Source organism: Parasteatoda tepidariorum, chromosome 6, assembly GCF_982258835.1.
Source record: "Parasteatoda tepidariorum strain Cologne lab strain chromosome 6, Ptep-v5.0, whole genome shotgun sequence".
Taxonomy (NCBI): Eukaryota; Metazoa; Arthropoda; class Arachnida; order Araneae; family Theridiidae; genus Parasteatoda; species Parasteatoda tepidariorum.
Window position 1 is genome coordinate 88,048,467 of NC_141760.1, and position 19,261 is coordinate 88,067,727.

The following is a 19,261-nucleotide window of genomic DNA, read 5'->3' on the forward strand; positions in this document are numbered from 1 at the left end:
TTAAACTGAATCGAAAATTAATTATGTTATTGAGTTACGTTGTCTTAAAATGTTTCATTTAAAGTTTAAAAAATTTATTCTATGTAAAATTTAACGAATCAATGCAAAGTGGGGTGGGCTTTACACAACCATTTTAAAATGGTCACGAAAAGCTCTCTATGAGTCTTACAACGTAATGCAAGAGAGCGCGAAATCTAAGTCTGTCTCAAGGTGTTGTAAACCCTAGCCAAGCATCTGTACTGATCCCATTTTTGCCGGGTAAATTGCTGTATTTAGGTTAAGATAGCACAATTCTAGGCTCCCCAGTTATGTTTGCTCCTATATTATATTTTTGTCATACTCAGTTTATCACACCGTTTGAAACACGAAAGTAATTAACAATTATATTGTAGAAAAAAGGGCACTGGTAAGTAAGATATAAATAGTTTCATGACTATATTTCAGAGCTATTTAGATTATTACTTTTTTTTTTTAACAAATCTGGTTTGTAACTCCGTTTCTTCAACTTTATTACATTATGCGATTCACGTCTGACACGTGATAGAGAATGTCACGGTGTAGCGAGATGTTATTGAACTAACTGTTGTAGAGCCTTATCCATTATATTATACGCGTACGAAGACTAGAAATAATTTTCTTATAACTTTTTTTCTTTCGTTTGACTTATTCACAGAAACAATGTCTAAAAGCATAAGCTACAAATACATCTTAAACCTTTTTAAATGTAAATTTACTGTAAATTTACAGAAGTTCTTGAACGGATTTATGTCATGTTATTTTAATTTCATTTCCACGCAGAGATTGCAAGACCCAGTCGCGAATTAGATATCGAAATGTCGAAATGTGAATTGTCGAAATATGACAATTCACTGTCTCTTTACTCTAAAGAATAGCATAAAAATAAAAAAAATGTAACATGATTTAAGATCTCTAAAACAATATCTCTAATTCAATATCGTTTTGTGAAAAAGGGAAAAAAATTCTGGGTGCTTATGCTGCAATTTTAGAGCAACTCCCAGAAAGGCTCTATTTGCATTAAGGGACGTCGGTAATGCATATGGGTGATTCTCACGAAATATGACAATTCACTATCCCTTGCTCCAAGATCTAATACTATAATACTAAAAGAATTTTTTTTAAATTAATGAATTAAATTGCTGTTAGCATTTTAAAATGACTTTGCACTAGCATTGACTGTTTTGTATAGTTAAAAAATTTTATTGAACTTCAAAATGTCATTTTCCTGGCATGTCCCAAACAATGTTTTCCATAATAACTAGCTTCAAAACTTCCCATAAGTTTTTCAATATCTAATTTTTTTTATCTCAACCGGTGTAAGCATTTCTAGAATATACGCAGAGGGTATTATTTACGAAAACTTCGCTTAAAATAATTTTTTTTGTCAATAATTTGTTTCTCCCAGAAAAATCTGTCATTTTCCTGGCTACTTTTATTTAGTGGTTTATAACCAAAATCGATAGAGCCAGCAATCAATATCTTATGCTAATAGATTGATTAGATACCTTCCTATATGAACATGTCTTCTTGCGTGAATAAAGAACTAATTTTCTGGTTCAAAATCTATTTCAAGATTTTTCAAGATGAGTAGGTTTTCGTGTTGGCTTTCCATGGCTTCTTGAAATCATTAATAATATAAATTACATAGATTTATCTGAGTTATTTTAAGAAATCCTGTCGTTTTCTGCAGAATGTAAACATCTTAGGCCAAAATATTAACTTAAAGTAAAGTTATATGCTATAAAATGGCGAATTTGTCATTATTCTGGCTTATGAATTCCAGGACCTTGAAGTGTTACCAAAAAATTTTTTCAACTGTAGTAATGTAGTACTTCTAATACTGTAAGGAGGAAAAGTACCAAGGAAAAGACCTAATTCCAAGTTTATGCATGATTGTAATATGGTTGGATGTACTCAAAGTTATTTATTAATTTAATGATTGAATATTACACACAATTTTATTCTGTACTCGTCAGCAACAAAAGAAAATTTGATTCCCTCTACAGTGGATAAAAAGAATGAATTTAAGCAATTTATAGTCCATCAAACAGAAAGGCTTAAGTTGAGTTGCTTACTATTAACTGAAAATGCTTACTATTAGCGAATATGTCAATTTCCTGGCATTCACGATTTGGTGAATTTCTATTTTTTTTTTTTTTTTCTCGAGCAAATGTCAATAAACTACACTGCTGTCTGTAAGATATTAATAAATGGAACTAAAGAAGCATACAAAAAAAATTTAGATTATTTTGAACACTTTAAATTTGAGGAAATTTTTGTGTCCAAATTGTCATGTTTAAAAAGAATCACCCATATACCAATAATGCTAAAACGTACCTTTTTCGATGTACCTTTTCTCATCATCTAAACAAGATATTGCTTCAGTTTTTTTTCTCAGAATATTTACACATACATGTTTACTCTGTCCATAACTGTTAATAGATATCTTAAGCAAAACATTTAAAAAAAATTATGAACTGAGAACGTTTTATTTTTTAAAAAAAAATTTAGCGAAATCATTCATAACTCAAAAAAGTATTCCCGTTAATGCGAAAACATTATCGTAGCATACAACGGATATACTCTAAAATATCCCCAAAAATTTAGTAGCATAAGTAGTTTCTTATGAAAGGTTACATAGTAAAAAGACATCAGTTTTAGCATTATTGATATATGGCCTACCTCTTCCCCATCATGAGATACTGATTTAAAATGAATATAAATTGTAGTTTTTGAATTCTGAGTAAAATCTTTTAACATTCTGAGAACATAGATTTTTAAATTTGTAAAAATAATTTATGTTAAAAAAATCTGTGTACTTATGATGCATTTGTAGAGCTCTCCTAAAAAATAGCTGTTTTAGCTGCTGGATTAAAATAAATAAACTATCAAAACTGAGGTACAATAGTTTTCCTAATTTGGTTTTGAACAACCCAAAGAACACAGTTCACATCAAATCAAGCGTTCACTTTAAAGGATTTAAATAAATCTAAACAGCAATAAATGAGAATGGTTACACCAAACACACGCATATTCACACTATTTGTGAATTAATTTTGCTTTCATAAGCATAAATTTCTATGAACTTAGGATATTGTTAGTAGATTGCTTACAATCGAGTGCGAAGTGGCGTGAATTCGCCGATATTTTGCATGCCGCTAAACATCTACCCAAACAAAAGTTCACCATTACAAAATGCATGTATAAATTTAATTTAGTAAAAACAATCAATTCTTAATTTTTAAATACCCCACTGTATTTGTATGAAATGATTTTATAACTTTTAATTTCTATCCCTTCTGTTCTGTTAAGCTTAATTTGAATTCATTTTAATATTTTCTCTGTATTACGCTCGTGTTTGATTTGCACATTAATTTTATTTTAAGAATTAGTGCATATATGCATCTTAAGTTAGATTTTCATACTAAATATTGTATAGTAAAAATAATTTCATAGACTCTTATGTCTATCATGTCCCATGTAATTATAAATTTTAGTGTTATTAAATACGAAAAATGGTGATAGCTACTTTACACCAAGTAGTGTTGAAAAGCATTTTCGGTACACCAAGACTATCCTTGATTCTTGGTATATTGAAACACCGAGAACCAAGCGTTATCTGCAAATGTTTCAGAACATTATTTAGCTGTAAAGTAGTAGCTACCTCTTTTCGGTGTACAAATTTTTTTTTTTGCAATGAATAAACTGTAATTTTTTTGAATTTCAAACAATACCTTTTAAGAAAAAAAAATAGAAAAAGTAAACTGAAAAATGTTTTTTTTATTTTTAAAAATTATTTATTTATTAAAACAAAAGTTAATTTTTTTTTAACATTTTATTTTGATTCGGCATTTGTAGAGCAACCATTAAAAAGGGACTATTTGCTGCAATGCTTAACATAAATATATTCGTAACTGTTGCTTTATGAGTTAAAATAAATGTAAATTGTAGATTTTTTGTTTCTAAATAATTTCTATTAATTGCAAAAAATAGAATAAGACTGTAAAATAAAATAAGTTTTTTCATATATAGAAAGAATTTATGTAGAAAAAAAGAAACAATTCATGTACTTAAATGAGGTATTTTTAAAATAATTTCTAAAACGGAACTGTTTACTCTAATGATTTAATATAAATGTTTTTGATTTCAATAAATTCTTTTTTCTCAAAAAACTAGAAAAAAAATGAAAAACATTTCAATAATCATGTCGTTTGTAAGATTTTTTTATTTGTAAGAAAGCAAATTTCTTTAAAGGAAAAAATAATTTATTTACATTGAAAAGATGTTTAAGAAAAAACAGAAATTTTTCAAATCAGCACAGTTTCAAAGCATTTTTAATCCATTTTTTTTTTCATCTTAAAATTTACAACATTTGACTTTAAATAGACAATCCACAATCCTTTAGTTTCTCTTAAAGGAACCTGAAAGAAAATTTTAAAACATAAAATTAAAAACTATAAAACTTTAAATAAAAACATAACTTTATTCAATAGACAGAGTTGATGAATAATTTTTCAATTTTCATTTAAGTGCGTTTTTGTTCTTCTTCTCAGTGAGAAAATGGCTGCGTTTTGCTTGCATTTTTGCCTGTGCTTATAAATAATCTAATTTATAAAGTCTGAATTTATATCCACAAATGAACTTGAAATGATCAAATAAACGAACGCATAGTACACTGAAGGAAATAACTTCCTATTATTAGCCTCTCTTCTTGAACCCACTCAAACCTTTACTGTTACCCATATTTGTATGAACCAAAATAACCATTGGTATTTTTTTCATTTATTTATTTGCATTTTCTGACGTCGCATAAATCATAGATTCTTAGCCTCGATATTTTTTAAAAGAATGAAGTTGAAAATATACTTCCCACCGCCTTTTAAAGGTTAATAACCAACTCACATGACCATAGCTTAGTTACGTGTTTCTTGATTGTTAGAAAAAAAATAAACCAAAACGAGCTCAGATAACATGATTTTGTCGTGGCTTAACGAGGGAAGAATTGAGAGAAACTTCGTCAAGTGTGGGTGACTGATTCCGCTCTTTCATAACTCCAAGCAGGACAGTTTTGAAATTTTTTCCCGTAACTCTCTAAAGAAATCGGAAGTCTCAAACCTAACTATATTGCTCCTACTACTAAGCTTAACAAGTTGGGGATTAACAAAATAATAACTTTTTCGTTCTCAGCTGCATTGCTGTATACCTATAATCGTTGCTCCAGAAATTTCTACGAAGCGAACTTTTAGGCGAAAAGTTTGTTTTCTTCCGCTTTAATTCTAATATGAATAGTATTGAAATTTTCTTCTAAAAGTACATTTTTATATGCCTTATAATTAATATATCTAAGCCAGTATATATTTCTCACTTAGATTTATAAAATTATTTCAAATTTATATAAAAATATTGCTTAACATATTCAATGTTGTGGAAAGCTTCAAGAGTAGTTTGTCCATAGGTGTCGAATGTCAATAACAGATTATTCCATGGTGATAGAACTTTTATCCCTGAGAAGTTGCTAAAAGTTTATCTGTAGGATAATAAGTTCCCGATAAAAGTAAGTTATTTGTACCAAGGAAAACGGGGCAAACTACATAGAAATAGAATAAAATAAGATGGATGATGCAGAGATAGTTTAGGAGAAATGTGTTTTCTAGAAAAATTAGAAATTAATTCCGTTAAAAAAATGCTGAAAAATCTAAGTAATTTAATTTTCAACAGTAAATATGGGTTATTTTTAAGACATTCAAAAGTTTTTCTGGGAATATTTTTGAATTATTTATTCATTTTCCCAGACGTTGCTAAATATTTTAAGCACACTGCAAAACATCCTCTAAAAGTATTGCAATATATTTAAGCAACATTGAAAAAATTTATTTAAAAATACTGTTAGACATTCTAACAGATTGGAACTTTAACTTCTTTTCGAAAAATTGCAAAGGAAAAGAAAAAAGAGCATCTGAAATGTATTGTAATACATTCAAGTGAGAGAGGATTTTCTTCTGTAAATATTGTAAACAGGTTTCTTATATACATTCTAAGTTATTCAAAGAGAAAGACGATTTAACTTTCTGACTAAGGGTAACAGTTTACTATAGATATCGTAAAGTATTAACTTAGAATGGTATGCAGAGCATTCTTAAATCATTGCCTTTATATATTTTCAAAAACTGTCAAAAATGAAGTAAAAGTTACAAGCAATTAAAAATCGCAATTTACAACTTAAACGAGGAAAAAACAGAAACGATATCGAAATCTTACGAATCACTGTTAGCAAAATTGAAAACGTTAAAACCTGTTTGTTTTTTATTTTACAGAAAAAGAAACTAAGAGAAGGTGAAAACAATTATTAGGTCGTGAAACAATTATTTGGTGATAACTACTATTAATTATTATTTTATTTACGTCGCACAAGAGCTGCACAATCGGCTAGGGCTAATGACGACGGACTGAGAAACATGATCTGAACGGAAAACGTGACAAATGATCCGAAGACTTGCCAACACGATTTTGATTCTTTGCAGAAGGAATGGCTCTCCCGCTTTGGTAACCCGATGATCTGCTCTCAAAGTCGAGCATTTAACAGTTGAACAGTTTATCGAGGACCGATACCTCACACCTTCATTCCCTACGCAGGCTGATCAAAGTGGTCAATCACCTGCGGACTGACCGCAGCCGGTGATGCTTGACTTAGTTGTTCAACTGGAAACCGTGTCTTTACGATCACTCCAGTGTGGGACAGCAACGATTATTAGAAACACTTTCAAGTTTCATTGGGGGATCAAACTAGTTTTGGCGTTTTAATTTTGAATTTTCCAATAAATATTCTTCAGTTTTTGATAACTTTTCCTTTCCTCACTTATTTTAAAGAAAAGTTAAACTAAAAATGGAGATAATTTGCATTTTTTCCATCAGCATTAATTTTTCCTTTGGCTGAACTAGAATTCACACAAAAATGAATTCACAATTTCATGGCAAAAGCTACTAATAATCTATATAACAAACCTGTTTTGCGTCATGATATATTGCGTCATCAACAGTAATAACAAGCACTTTATAACAAGTACTTTATATTATTTGCAAACAAAATAGAATGTAGAGATAAACAATAAACTGCATGAAATGAAACCGTTAATAATACCTTTTATAACTCTTAATAATAAGTTCTTATAAACAGACAAAGCTTTGGCCATCGAAGATTCACACACAGACACCTTTTACTTAACGAACCAGCGACTATTTGCACCAGGTGAGGAGAACCACTAACCATAAAGCACACCTTCACCAAGTGCTCTAACTGCGAATATCCTGAATTATCGTCTTTAATTAGAAACTCTCCTGATGGAAATCGAAACCTTATTGAAAATCTCAAAGACGAAGGATACTTCTAAAAACTTTTAAGCCATCAGACTTTTAGTTTCGACCAAGGTTGAGCTCAGTATAGCCTCCTTTGCTCTTGCGCAACAATTTAAAACTAACTATAATAAATCTAAGTCAGCTCCAACGAACAAATCATTGCTTCACAGACGCAGTGCTGATATCGTTAGCTAGAAGAACTAAACGGAAAGGTTGCAAAATGTCTCTAATGGCAGCCTACACCCATGTATATTAAGCAACAGTAAAACAGCATAAAAGCCGTGAAGGTGGTTAAGGCTCTAACCTATCAGTATGAAGAATTGGAGTTCGATCCCAAGTGGCGGTTTGACGTCCACTCTGCTCTAATTCGGTAAGTACCTAAGTACCTACTTGTCCGAGTAATAAAGGCAGTCAGAGTGCTGTGCTAACCGCATTGCTTCCGTCAAGCAATTGATCATGATTTTGTAAATCCTTATCCACTACGATCGCCCTAGGCCGTGGCAGACTCCTGCGGGAAGGCAATTTTTTTTTTCTTCTGGCATTCTTTGCTTTCAACTTGTTAAAAAGTGCCTCTGATCTTTCAAGATGGCATGACTAACTAATTTGATCCCCTTCGTTTCATTGTTCTTCATGTTTTTTTTTATAACCGTCGTTGAACAGCTGTCCCAATTTTTGAGTTAACGACAACCAATGTTCAACTCCATAACCTTGTAATTTAGAACCCAATCAAGGAAACACCTGGATCAAGTATTGAGGTAAATTTTGCTTTCGTGGAGGACTATTCGGTGAATTTAATCCACATTTGCCTTACATGGAAAGGAAAACCACCCACGGTTATTCTGAAGGCAAGGGGACTCGGACCCATGATCCGTTTATTACTGAGGATATTTTACGGCGTCACTGCGGTTCGTGCGATCCGGGTGCGGAGTTCGTATCAACCAGCCATAGCTGGGATTCGAAACTGGGTCGTCTCATTCTGAGGCGAGTGCTCTACTCTCTGAGCCAACTCGGCTCATGTATTCCAATTCAAATTTATCTGTTTTATAATTAATTGTTTTTACCTTTTTAAAGATAATCCACTTCTGTCTCGAATTCTCTCTCTCCACCGAAATCTTTTAATCCTTCCTTATCATCGATCTTGCGAGAAGCTTCTTTCAGGTACCGGAGGAGGAGCTCAGAAGCTGCTTTGTCCATGTTCCCGGCTGATGTGTCACTGAAAAAGAAATTAAGATTTTTCAGGACTTGATCTTCGTTTCTCATCGATATCTTATTGACCTATAAGTGAAACACACTAACAAGGAAGGTACATGAAAAGTCATTCGCAAATCAGGCTTAGTTTTTTTTAAATCTATTTTTACAGTTTGGACAGTTATAAAATAACGTATATTAAAACATTGTCTGTTTTACTTCAATTGCGGAGATATAAGTTTTTAAAAATGTAAGGTAGGGTAAAAAATGTTTAAGGAATTGCAAAAATTTCGCTTTATGCATAATAACGAATATAGCTGGAAAAGTCAAGTAAAATAATACTAATTCAGCAAATAAATTTGTTATTTTCTAAGAAAAATTTGAATGAATTCAAGAAATTTGGAATTTAAAAACTTAAAAAAGAAAAAAGATAGAATTTTTAAAAACCACGTTTTTGTAGTGGAGAATAATAATTAAAAAATAAAAATTTGAAAAACGAAAAACGTGGGGTGCATGAAATACATAACAGTGATGTTATATTAGTGTGTGTATGTGCTCTTGAGAATATGTGTATGTATATCTGTAATTGCAATTGTATCTGAATGTGGATGTGTATGTGGAATATGTTTGTGTATATGCATGTGTATGTGGATGTATATGTGGATGTGGCTGTACATGTGTATGAGTAAGAAAATGTGTATATGCATATGAATGTACTGTTATGTATTTCATGCGTCACACGTTTTTCGTTTTTCAAATTTTTATTTTTTTATTATTATTCTCCACTACTAAAACGTGGATTTTAAAAATATTATTTTTTATCTTTATTTTTTTTGTACTCACTTCCAAAATGTCAATTTTTTCACTCACTGTACACAAAACTTTTCAACTGACATGTGACACTAATTTGAAATAATCGAATCGACAATAAAAGACTACAGCGAAAATACTAATTTTATCTTCAATTTTAATTTTATTTTACTTTGCATGCCTTCTTTCGCTTCATTTTCATGCACTGTCATCCAATTCTGAACTATGTGCCAAATTTGAAGTCTGTAACTAGTCGAAAAGTTAGTTTAAAATCGATTACAAAATTCCACCCAAACAGACATGCACGAAGGCAAGTTAATATAAACGTGGTAATAACAGAACTTATATTATAATTTCTAAATTTTTTCTTTTATTTCTTCTTTTAATTGTAGCCTTAAAAACGCAAACAATAATTTCCGATTAAGCTTTAATTTAGGCAGTGTTTAATTGGAGCAACTTTTCATTGCTGTTCGTCTGAGGGATTCATAGAACTGAAGGAAAAAAATTGCAGTTTTTGATAATTTATAATTTACCCTTACAACTATGGTTGAGGCAAATTTGGCTCGTTTTTTGTTGCTCCTTAATTAAAAAAAACAAGTAATAACTTTCTGAAAGCGTTGAATATTACATGATTTTCCATTGTTTGATGCATTTTAATTGCTTATTTAATCCTCTACATGTTAACCTTATAGAAGCTCATATATAGTTGCTTATATATCTGGAATGGCAGAAGGGGTCAGAGTGGCCTTTTAGGTATATTTTGGTAGATATCCAATAACCCCTGGTAGGTTTGGGTATAAGGTACGCGTATTGACAAAACATACCGTAGATTATAAAAGGGTTGGCGAAAATTTCTATTGGTGTTGAAGGAGCTGCTCGCAAATAGCCAAACAGCTGTGTGCTTCTGTTTTTGTTTTGTTTTCGGTATCACGTAACATTCAACAAGTTATATGGATGCGACGTTTCTTTCTAATGCTGAAGCGGATCTTCCAAACAAATTCTCAAATATCATCACCAAAAATGATGGTGAAATGATGCAAATCCGCTCTTCCATATATATATATATATATATATATGTATATAATATAGAACGAAACGAACTTTTATTATTTTAAATTGTTTAAGTTACGAGAATACGCGGATCTAAAACAGTTGATTATGCATTACTAATCAAATAGTATTAACCATCATTTAGCTTGTTGATGACAGTTAAATACAGTAGTTTTTCAATGTCCTGAGCCTGTGAATTTGTTTCTAGAAAAAGTTTTTTTTTATCGAATTATTTAAACTAAAGGTATAGTGATCTTTAATAAGAAATTCATATTATTTTCGACTCCTTTCTTAATAAGACATTTTGTAACGATACTGTTTATATGAGAGCAAATATTATGAGTAATATTTCTTTGTACAGCAAATTTAAAATTTCTTATAATAAATATTTCAAGATGAGAATGATCTCTTTTTTTTCATATCTTTGGCAATTTTTTCTAATTTACGGATAATGAGAAATTTGAAACAAACAACATTAAGGTTATTTACTCGTTTGTCTGATTTTAATAATTTACTGCAAATTCTAAAGGTATTTAATGTTGGAAATTCTTAGAGAATTATTTTAATATTTTATGCTCAACGAAGATGCCATCAGAAATTTGGCACGTCCAGATTACTTTTAAATAGAATAAGGAAAAGGATCGATGTGGTGAAAACTCGGAGTACAGGGGACTCTTTTCAAAGTACAGCTGGTGCATACATTTCTAAAACCTCCAGAGGTAAAATTAAAGTTCAACCTTCGTCAATAAGCCGTAGAAGAGTCAGAGTTACTAGGGGTAGCTAGAGGATACCCTCTGAGAGTCCACCAGTTCGTGAGCAGCACTCAAAGAAAAAAAGAAAAAGAAATCTCGCTGAAAATGTGAGAAAAAATCAAAGTAGTGCTACATCGCATTAGAAAATTTTAATTATCTTTCACTATATATATATATATATATATATATATATATATATATATATATATATATATATATATATATATATATATATATATATATATATATATATATATATATATATATATATATATATATATATATTAATTATATTACTATTATATTATATTAATTATACTACTATTATATTATATTAATTATATTATTTAATCATGTTATCTTTTTTAGTTATGTTATTTTTTATTTATGTTATGTTTTTAATTACTCAAAACATTTAATTGATACGTATGTATGTTACGTATAAACCTGCACGCAATATTTGTAAATGATAAAATATATTTTTGAAAATGTGCGTTATCTAGCAATTGCATTTATTATTCTAATATTGAAACAGTATAAAGGTATTTATGACCTCCGTAATAAATGAAGTATTTACGGACTTTTATGTATATTAAGGAATTGAATCAATTTTTCACGTTCCTTAATATACATAAAAGATATAAACTTAATATACATATTAATATACATTCTCATCCCATTGAAAAAAAAGTAATTTAATAAATATTTTTTTTACAATAAATGCTTCTAGTAATAAAACAAACGCGACATATGTCATTGAAGAAACAGCGTACATCCCTTCATTTGTATATTTTTTCCTACTTGAAATTATTTCACATATTTCTTTTTTCACTAGCATACATCCGATTACCTTAAAATTTTAAAAATATCTATTTTTTCATTTGCAAGAAATTTTTACTTTAAAACGTGATAACAGTTTTAAATACTCTAAATTTTTTTTCTAGTAAATAATATGTCTTTGTTAATTTCTAAAAAAAAATTTTCATGAAAAAGTTTACATTATTCTTTTATCAAGATTGATTTAACAGTATCACCAAAATATCACTAAATATCACTATAGCTCACTATATCACTAAAATAAAACAGGTTATGTTTTCTTACAATAGCGTTATTAATAATTAGCGTTATCAATAATTCTTCAAAATAGCGTTCCAATAAAAATAAAACATGGTATTAAAAGGTTACGTTATTTTTTGTGATTGGTTCATTAATAAATAATTTCTATTTCTTCGCAAACACAGTTTCTTGAGAAAAAAAATTTAAAAATTAAATCTATTATATCCAAAAAGTAGATCATTTTATAAAATATAAATTATTGCTTTTAATAAAATATAAATACAGACTATTTGTAAAGTGATCCTATCAATAAAAAGGTGTTATTTTCTTTTTTATTTCTCTACTAAAAGGAACTAATGAGTTATTTTTATTCATCATGGCTAGTCGAGGAGGAGAAAAAGAGAATATCGAATTACACTGTTTAGGTTAATGTAATTTTCGTTCTCCCACCACATTCACGCGTAATCCATCTCCAATTCCACTTGCAATCGCCAAGTTTATTATCTACGGTATGTTTTGTCAATACGCATAAGGTACCCCAGTTTCATTAAAAAAAAGTATTTCAGCGTATCTATAATTATTATTTATAGAGAAAAGTAAATTCAATTATCTAAGAAACTAATGTATAAGTATATAATTGAAAAGTCAGGGTTCCGCTTAATCAAATATTTTCGTTAATGAAATCGAATAAAATACCGAAGAATTTCCAAAATCAAGTCTGTAATAGGTATTTATTGGATTAGTTATGATTATATTTCAAGATTTTCAATGTCTAATTGTTCTAACAACAATCAATCTGAGAAGGGACACACTGGCCCTTTCAGTCTTTCTAGATTCACAGTAATGTTCATATTTTCTAGCGTTAACAATTGCTTCGAAATCGACAAAATATATGTTATGATCGGATAGTGATACTTCTGGTATGTTCCTTGTAAGTGCTTGATTTCTAGACCAATGCATCGTATTTGAGTTTTGTTGAAGATACTTGAAAATTAATTTATTTTAAATGATTTGGAAATACAAACACACATTTGTATTGACCTGTTAAGACTAAAAAATGAGTATCAAGATATTTCTGACCAGAAAAACCGAATAAAACAAAACTAGAAAATCTTGATTTCATATTTTTCACTCTGAATTAATTTATATGAAAGAACTTAAAGCTGTTCAGACATTATAAATAAGAGGTGGTTAACATTTAATGTTACAAATACATTATTTGTAAATATTTTAAACATATTCTGAAAGCAATATGCATTTTTTTAAAAGGTATGTTACAAATTAGCAATCTAAACTTGGAATCAATCTTCTTTATTGTGATTTAATTTTTTGCCCTATAATGTCATCTATTAATACCTGAACTGTTTTGAAACCTAAGTAGAGGAAAAGTGAAAGTTTATTTATAAAAGCATTACATGATTGTTAAAAATTGTGCCCATAAACAAAATAAAATAAACAAATCGAAATTTCAACTTAAGCATTTCCTACATTTCATTCACCCATTAAAATGTACACTGTAAAAAATTCCGGATCAAATTACGTTATAGAGTGCCGGTAATGTGGTGGCATCTTCCGTAAAATCCATTTGTAGTGTAAAATATACCTCAATTTTCACAGCAATATTTATTTGAGTAGAGTGATTTAGTAATTTTAGGGATATATACGCTCTTAATCTATGATGAAATAAAACGATGAATAATACGTTTAGAAATAATACGTTCTTAATCTATGATGAAACTTACGTTACTATTAATGTCCCTTATGAAAGGATTTTTCAAATAGAATAGATAAGTTTATATTTTGAAAAAGAAAATAGAATATTTTCAGAAAAAATAATAGTTTTCATTCTACGGAATAAATTTCGTGAGACAAAAGTTTGTTAAGTTTTTTCTCAGCTTCCAATTTATTAAAGATTGATTTAATATTTATAATTTTATTTTATAAATATTGTATCTTTAATTGTACTATTTGAAGTTAGTAAGAAAATTATCATGTTCTTAATCTATGATTAAACTTACATTACTATTTATATCCTTTAAAAGAAATTTCCATATAGAACTGATAAGTTTATATAATACATGGATTCAATCTGGTAAAATTACCATACTGTATGGTATAATGTCATTTCTCGTAAAACAAAACATAATTATGGTATTAAACACCAAACTATTTGGTTTTTAAACCATTCATTTGATATTTTTTCTATTCATATGGTAATGATTTACCAAAAATTTTGGTTTTCAAAATTGTTCTTAATTACCAAATAATTAGTAAAAAATACAAAACTGAAAAGTAAATTTAATAAAAGAAATGGTTTTTATGCCTTGCTCTAAGATACTATTATGATAAAATTACAAAATGTTACCATATTTGTTATATTTTTATCATGAAACTATACTTTGTTGTTAATTTTACCAAAACCATTACCAAAGCTCTTCGGTAAAAATTACCGAGCTTTTTGATGCTCCGATGTCAGTAGCGTGGTAAATTTTACCATAATCTGATATTTTTCATCTGTTTTTTTCTCTGTGTACAATCAATAGAAAATTGACTTAAACATATAACACTATCAGTTATACAGAACATTTTTCGTAATGCAAATTTGTCAAATCCATTTGTTTTCATTTTATTACAGACTTAGATTCAACGATTACATTTTTATTTAAGTCTTATTTAAAGTTCGTAAGAAGGTTATCTTTCATAATTTTCTATCTTAATCCACGTTGAGACAGTCCTGCTTATACATATTTTAAAAGATTTTTCAAATGGAATAAGTAGGCTTATATGATACAATACGTAGAAGATTAAAGAAAACATATAACTCTATTTCTTATACACAGCTATTTTCATTGGGCAAGTTTTCTAAATCTGTCCATAACTTTTCCTACATTTTTAATAGAATGAAAGAAAATGTTTATTTTTTATATTAATTTTTGAGTTTTTGGGTTCGAAAATAAGTTCCACCAATCGAGATAAACATTTCGATAAATTTAATTTTTGGGAAAGCACTTTAGCTTTCGAGCGCTTATAAAGTAAAATGACAAGCTTTGAACCATAAGGAAATAACTTTCTTAGGATTAAAAGAATTTATTTTTGTTTCGCTCTGATAAACATTTCAATATTTGTATTTATATTTAATTGGATTTGAATCGTTGCAAAAAATTGTCCATTTCTTGCTTATAGGATTTACCATTTTAGAAAAATAAAATATTCAAGATGTCAAATATGTTTGCTTTTGAAATTTAACTTAATTATTAAAACCTTCGGGATTTTGAATTTTTGGACAGAAGTTATCATTGAATGCTACATACTAAAATATTCATATATCATGATTAGGATTCAAAAATTGATATCCTTTCATTCTTTGAAAGATTTAAATTTTTTTCGTATATAAGGGAGATTTTTTTCTTTATTTATTTTTTCTTTTTTTGGAATCAATATTAGATTATATGATTTTGAAAGAACGTTTCAAAAATCAGTTTTCCCGTAGTTTTATTCATTTATCAAACTAAAATTGTTTGAAAAACTATCTCAGAGAGAAATACAGCAAAACCTGTTAAGTTGACCAAGCTAATAAGTTGACTTTCATTATCAGGAACCAAATGTATCATCTGTTCTACCTGTGTCAATAATTTATAAATTAATTTTATTGAAAGAATTATTCTATATATGCATTTAAAATTTATGAATCTTACTTACATTGTATAGTAAAAATAACTTCGCTGATTCTGATGTGTATCTTATCTTACAATAATTATCAGTTTTAAATTACTGAATAATAAAAATGGCGGTGGTTACTTTACATCAAAAGACGGTTTCACTTTTGTTTAAAGTAGTTGCCACTATCTTAGTGTTGAGATGAACTAAAAGTTTTTACAGTAAACATATAACAAAATAAAATTTAAAATGTTGAGATGAATACAATGTTAAATTTTATAACATCATATTATGCATTGATATTTTAAAAAAATATTTTTTTAAAATCACTGGCAAACATACAAAGGCTGATTTTTGAAGGCTCAGTCGTCATATGAAATGGTACTTTTTTGAAAATAATATGCTCTTTTCATAGCTGCTGTGATTTTGCAACAGTTATTCATAACTGTTAGGTCATGTGTAACCTAAAGTCAGTGTTGTTTATGCCTATCTTAAAAATGACGTAAAACGTCAATGTGGTGAAAAGCCACAGTTTCGCAAAAATAATAAGCGTTTGTGGACTAATTTTTTAATCTTTAAGAACTTACTCCATTATTATTCCATTATTATTCATTAATTTTCACATAGGCTCATAAAAATTTGCAAAAACTGAGAAAAAGAAAGTGATTTTCATAGTTTTCATCTAGGTGAAAAAATATGGCCAAATTGGTGATTCTTAAAAAGTTTAATAAATATTAAAATATTTAAGTTATTTGGCAGTTCTAAAGCCCTGATAATTCTTCACTGCAAGATGATATACACTCTATAACAAAAAAAAAATCGACGCACCAAGAAGCAATCATGCGATTGCTTTGAAATTTCGTATGCATGAATGTTTTGAACAGATATGGGTGGAATAATGCCGACTAGGGATGCATATTCTTTAGCGACGAATCCCGCTTCCAACTGTGTCCCGACGATCATCGAAGACGTGTTTGGAGACGCACAGGGCAGAGGGGGGATCCTGCCTTCACTATTGCACGCCACACCGGCCCTCAACAAGGCATTATGGTCTGGGGTGCCATTTCCTTTGACAGCCGGACCCCTTTGGTCGTCATTAGAGGTACACTTATTGCACAGCGGTACGTCGACGACATCCTAAGACCTGTTTTGCTACCGTTCCTTTTGCAGCGCCCTGGGCTGGTTTTTCAGCAGGCAATGCCGGACCACATAAGGCACGTGTTGCTATGAACTGTCTGCAAGCTTGTCAAACTCTTCCTTGGCCTGCCAGATCACCAGATCTCTCTCCCATCGAGCATGTCTGGGATATGATGGGAAGGCGATTGCATCTGGCGCGGAATGTTGATGACCTCGTTCGACAATTGGATCGAATTTGGCAGAAAATACCGCAAGAGACCATCCGGGAGCTTTATCGGTCTATGCCACGCCGAGTGGCACCTTGTATCCAGGCTAGAGGCGGGTCAACACCTTATTGAACTTGCTACTGTAACTCTGCAATAAACAATTCAATTGTTCTGAAATTTTAATCATTTACTATTCTGTACATTGTCTTCCTATCCACCAATTTTCGTTTCAATCGGACAACTCCTTCTTGGTGCGTCAATTTTTTTGTTATAGAGTGTATAAAGTTCAAAACCATCGCTTAGCTTCAAATGCAAGGCACTTAAACTGTGGCTTTTTTTTTGTTTTCCTTTGCGACGAAACAATAACCTTTTTTTAATACTTCTATGATATATATCGTGAAAGATGGCATGAATTAAATTTTGATATGCGGGTTTAACTTTTGAAAAAGACTGACGTGTTTTTCATTGCTTTAAAATCATTTTTGTATAATTTGATAACGAAATAAAACGGAACTATATGCAGTCGCAGGGCCGGGATAGCCTGGTCGGTAGGGCGCTGGGCCCATATCCAAGAGGTCGTGGGTTCGATCCTCGCCGGCCGAAGACTCCCCGTGTAGTAAATGGTGACTGATGCACGTTAAATCTGTCGAGTCTCAAAGTCCTCCATGTTCCCACAACAAATCAATACCTCTGGGGGTACTGATTCAGGAGTTTCCTTGTCTTCTGGATTGGTTCAAAATTACAAGGCTACGGAGTTGAACGTAAGTAGTCGTAAACCCATGAAATTGGGTCGGCTGTTCAACGACGGTTATAAAATAAAATATATGCAGTCGCGAAAGATTACTTAAATCCTACACCGCAATGGTCTGTTCTTAACTTGCAACGAAGTATAACAATATAGGCATATCTCTTTTACTTAAACTATTCAGTTTAATATTAAATTTATGTGACAAATCATATTTCCTTCAATAACTAATCTCGTTTCTTTCGATAGATGAGAAACTTTTCATATATATTTTTTTTAATTTATGCTAAAGGAAATAATTATATTTATTTTTATTTAGACTAATAATATATAAGAAACCTATGGAAAACAAGCTATAACTAAAAATGACATGATATACGAAACGATAAAGAAAACAGTGGCTCATTTCCATCCGCAGGCTTCACCGAACTGTAATTAATTTTCTATACTGTAGTAGTTATAAATATAGATCCAATATAATATTTAAAAATTCGAATCTGAAATAGAGTTTATCCGAAATAAAGTTTACAATGAATGTTGTTAGACTCGAAAAGTTAAATCACTAATGAAAAATGAAGAAAAAAAAGAAACATGGTGATCTAAACCACAGCAAGTTAATGAAAAATAAAACATAACTAAAAATACAAATAAAAGGTTTTAAAAAAACAATGACCGTGACAAACTTAAAGTATTATCATAAGCATCAGAACTCTAAAATGACATAGATCTTGAAGAATTTCAAGTTTCTGTTTCTTGGACCGGGACTTGTTATCTTACTAAATGAAGCAATAATTGTCTCGTTTGAATCAGAGTTCCTAAGACATAAAAATATTTAAAAATTTAAAACAGATTGAATGATATATATATATATATATATATATATATATATATATATATATATATATATATATCGGAGGACGTTGCTATCAGATCCTCCTTCTAAGCAGTACACCTATTCATGGCGTGTTCTTTTTTAAATATGCACAAAAAAAGTTTTTGAAAGAACTATGTTGGAAATGCATATTTTTAGTGAATGTTTGATCAATTCCTTTTCTCAGATGGCGAAATGTTTGTGAAGTTGAACAAAATGTTTAAAGGCAAATAAGTTTCTGGATATTGTTTTAAAAAAAGCTGTATTTTTCACTTGAGCATTACACTAGAGAAAATAAAAATGAAATTTTCTTTCAGAATTTCTTCCAAAAACATTTTCTTCGAGTGAAGAAAGAAACATGTTTGACTGTTTTACGAAATAGTTTGGGAATTCAAAATTATTGGAATAAATTAGAATT

The 19,261-nt window shown here is 29.7% G+C and overlaps 1 protein-coding gene across 7 annotated transcripts in view; it reads right to left on the bottom strand.

The window, feature by feature from the left end:
• Positions 1-4,225: 4,225 nt before the first annotated feature.
• Positions 4,226-19,261, bottom strand: part of LOC107449276 (uncharacterized) — a 110,964-nt gene continuing 95,928 nt past the window's right edge. For all 7 annotated transcript variants that reach the window (XR_015434771.1, XR_015434772.1, XM_087166149.1 and 4 more), the window contains 2 exons: positions 8,433-8,584; positions 4,226-4,439 (listed from right to left, as the gene is read on the bottom strand). Coding sequence is in view for 5 of the 7 variants with exons in the window: in XM_087166149.1 (XP_087022275.1) it covers positions 8,437-8,584 (148 nt within the window). In the remaining 2 variants the exon portion in view is untranslated. The remainder of the gene's footprint in view (positions 4,440-8,432; positions 8,585-19,261) is intronic.